General features: G+C 44.3%; 1 protein-coding gene across 2 annotated transcripts in view; it reads right to left on the bottom strand.

Moving 5' to 3' along the window:
- Senp2 (SUMO specific peptidase 2) overlaps positions 1-2,091 on the bottom strand; it is a 45,905-nt gene that overhangs the window by 16,706 nt on the left and 27,108 nt on the right. For both annotated transcript variants that reach the window (XM_013354410.2, XM_005368980.3), the window contains exon 12: positions 1,294-1,425. In XM_013354410.2, coding sequence (XP_013209864.1) covers positions 1,294-1,425 — 132 coding nt within the window. The remainder of the gene's footprint in view (positions 1-1,293; positions 1,426-2,091) is intronic.

Here is a 2,091-nt window from a genome sequence, read left to right as displayed (position 1 = left end):
CTATGTTCAGCAAGTCCGGTTTTCTCCCATGCTTTTTCAGACTCAGGCCAGCTGGCCTTGGTGAATTCCCGGCAATCAAAAATTCTTTAAGGTTTATTTTTAACTATGTGTGTATATATGAGCATATGCACGCTGAGTTCAGGTTCCCATGGAAGCCAGAGACAAAGATCCTTTGCAGGTGGAGTTACAGGCTGTTAGGCCAAAGGATGTGGGTGCTGGGAACCAAGTGTGGGTCCTAACTGCTGCATCCTACTTCTGTCCTTTCTCGGAAATACTTACACAAGAATCTAATACTCAGCGTGTCGGCAGTAGGCAATGATTCACTCAGGAACACTCTACCCATGGATGAGACTACTCTTATGAGGAAGCTGAAGGGAGAGATTGCCACAGTCCTCTTCCCTTCCCGTGTGTGAGGGCCCAGACCCATTCTCCATCACTGTACCAACAGCAGACAATAAAGCTGTAGGCATCGAGACTGGGCTTTGTAATCATCAGAACCAACCGTGGGCAATACCTTTTCTGGGGGAGAGAAGGGTAGAGACAAGGTCTCACTATGTAGCCCTGGCTGGCCTGGAACTTGCTATGTAGAACAGGCTGGCACTGAACTCAAGAAATCTGCCTGCCTCTGCTGGTATTAAAGCATTTGCCATAAGCCCCACTCCAATACTTTTTTTTTTGTTTTTTTTTTTTTGGTTTTTCGAGACAGGGTTTCTCTGTGGCTTTGGAGCCTGTCCTGGAACTAGCTCTGTAGACCAGGCTGGTCTCGAACTCACAGAGATCCGCCTGCCTCTGCCTCCCGAGTGCTGGGATTAAAGGCGTGCGCCACCACCGCCCGGCCTCCAATACATTTTAAATGAGATGTTTTGCTTTTCATATTACTAATCAGTGATGCATAACTCAGCGGGAGAGTGTTTGCACAAGAGCCTAGGTTCAATTTCAAGCATGAAAAAACAAAACAAGAAAGAACACCTGGGGCTGTGTGAAAGCTATGACCCAGTTATTCCGGAGGATGAGGTGAGGCAGGAGGATCACAACAGGGTTCAAGGTGTGTCTGAGCTCCTTGTCCATAAGGCCAGCCTGGACAACTTAGTGGAAACTTGTCTCAAAACAGAAGACAAGAGGAAAAACAAGAGGGCAGAGGCTATAGCTCAGTGTGGAGCGCTTGATTGTCTGTCCAATCCCTGGCACTAAAAGAAAAGGCAGCGGAACAGAAATTGCTTCCCCAGCCCCTTCTAACTGGGTAGAAGTCACTTTGATTATAAGCAGGTGACAAAGCAGGAAGAGAGAACTGACCTCATCATTGAGCCACTGATAGTTCTTTAAAGTCTGGATATCTCCTCGAGTAATTCGCAATTTGAAAGCGCTGCTTAAGATCTCATCTGGTGGACCATGGCCCAGGGCATTACTGATTTCCTTTTCCATGTCCTGAATTAGAAGGTCCAGAGGACATGGATTTAGCACAGAACCACTAGCAGGTATCAAAAGCCTGAGTGAGAAAATGCCTTTCATCTCAGCAACACCTGATGATCTTTGAGAACAATCACTATTCAAGAACTACAAAACTGCAGTGTAAAAACATTCAAATTTACAACTATAAAACAGTCTTAATAAGCCAAGCGGCAGTGGCGCACACCTTTAATCCAGCACTTGAGAAGCAGAGGCAGGTGGATCTCTGTGAGTTCCAGGCCAACCTGGTCCACAGAGCAAGTTCTAAAAGAGTCAGAGAACTCCTGTCTCAGAAAAAAATAAAACCAAACCAAAACAGTCTTAATAAAGGATATCTTCCTTTAATTATTTTAATGAATTATGCAGATAAATATATATTTAGTTTATGAACCCGATCAAAATATTTCCATTATTGTTTTTTTCCTTGCCACACAATTTTGTTATTTTATGGTTTACTATTTACTATTTTTTCACTATATTCAAGTACAGTAATCAATAAAAAAAGATTGTTTTAGAAAATTGTAATTTTGCTGGGCAATGGTGGCGCACGCCTTTAATCCCAGCACTCGGGAGGCAGAAGCAGGCGGATCTCTGTGAGTTCGAGACCGCCTGGTCTATAGAGCTAGTTCCAGGACAGGCTCCAAA

The sequence above is a fragment of the Microtus ochrogaster genome, unplaced genomic scaffold (genome assembly GCF_000317375.1).
Source record: "Microtus ochrogaster isolate Prairie Vole_2 unplaced genomic scaffold, MicOch1.0 UNK43, whole genome shotgun sequence".
In the NCBI taxonomy this organism is placed as follows: domain Eukaryota; kingdom Metazoa; phylum Chordata; class Mammalia; order Rodentia; family Cricetidae; genus Microtus; species Microtus ochrogaster.
The sequence above is the reverse complement of the archived record's forward strand: the minus strand, read 5'-3'. Positions and strand labels throughout refer to the sequence as shown.